The following is a 1,207-nucleotide window of genomic DNA, read 5'->3' as shown; positions in this document are numbered from 1 at the left end:
TCAGAAAGATTTTCTTTCTAAATGAAAAAGGAAAAACTAACTGGAACGATTTTTGTGAAAATTCAACACGAAATATTTGAAAAAGGAAATATATTCTGTGAAAAAAAAAAAAAAAAGAAAAATAGATCCTGCTGTTAAATTCAGTATCTGGAATAGGGTCAAATTATGTAATTGACACCCAAAGTAGTGTTGGCAAGAAATTGAAATATTTTAACAGAGTTGGATATCTTATTGGCCTGCCCAAATCAAGTGTTTTGGTAAATATACTATTTAAAATACAAACTCTTTTTTTGTTGTAAAGGCGCTACTACTTTGACAAACTTTTTAAGACATCTCTGACAAATGAGCAATACATCATTACTGCAGATGTATAGCACGCCACCATCAAAAATGTATAGCAGCCCACAACCACAATCATTGAATTCTAAACAGCCAGACATGTACTGTACACCTGTGTTGCAAAAATATAACACACAGCTGTCTGAAATGAATAAAAGTGCTTTGTCACCTATGTACAGTAGGGCTCAGGCAGCACAACGCTACAACATGTCGCAGATGTACGGCACACCCCCTTCACAGATGTACAATGTACCACAGCTAGACATGTACAATTCTCCACACCAGTCATCGGTGTACATCTCTCAGCCGTCTCAAATGTACAGCTCACCACAATCATCAATGTATGGTACACCACAGACTCAGATGCATAGTGCAGCACAAGCGCAAATGTATGGTAGTCCATTGTCTAAAATGTATGCCTCTCCTCAGGCACAGATGTATGCTACTCCTCAGTCGCAAATGTATGGCTCGCCACTTGCCAAAATGTACAGTACTCCACCTTCACAGATGAACAGCCTACCACTTGCACAATATGACAAGCAAGAACCGCAAATAAGCAAAGCAGCACAATTGCCAGAAAGCAGTGGATCTCTATCCAAGAAGTACACCAGTCCACAGTCACCGAAAAGTTCTTCACCTTTGTCACCAAAATACAGTGTTCCACCAACTGCTGAATGTACTTCACCGCTGTCAAAAATGTACAAATCATCACAATCTTTATTGAGCAGCACATTGCCATCAGAGCTGTACAATACACCTCAGTCAGCAAAGTGCAGCACACCACCGTTGCAGGTGTATAACAGACAGCAGCCTGACGTCTTTGGTACACCGGAGACACAAATGTGCAGTTTGTCACAGTCAGATGTCT

The 1,207-nt window shown here is 40.1% G+C and overlaps 1 protein-coding gene across 1 annotated transcript in view; it reads left to right on the top strand.

Annotated features, from left to right (window-relative positions):
• Positions 1-390: 390 nt before the first annotated feature.
• The window catches only part of LOC115219288 (extensin-2-like), a 1,083-nt gene continuing 266 nt past the window's right edge, over positions 391-1,207 (top strand). Inside the window, exon 1 of the mRNA XM_029789450.1 lies at positions 391-1,207. This exon is cut by the window's right edge and continues 266 nt beyond it. Coding sequence (XP_029645310.1) covers positions 391-1,207 — 817 coding nt within the window.

Source organism: Octopus sinensis, linkage group LG14 (genome assembly GCF_006345805.1).
Source record: "Octopus sinensis linkage group LG14, ASM634580v1, whole genome shotgun sequence".
NCBI lineage: Eukaryota > Metazoa > Mollusca > Cephalopoda > Octopoda > Octopodidae > Octopus > Octopus sinensis.
The sequence above is the reverse complement of the archived record's forward strand: the minus strand, read 5'-3'. Positions and strand labels throughout refer to the sequence as shown.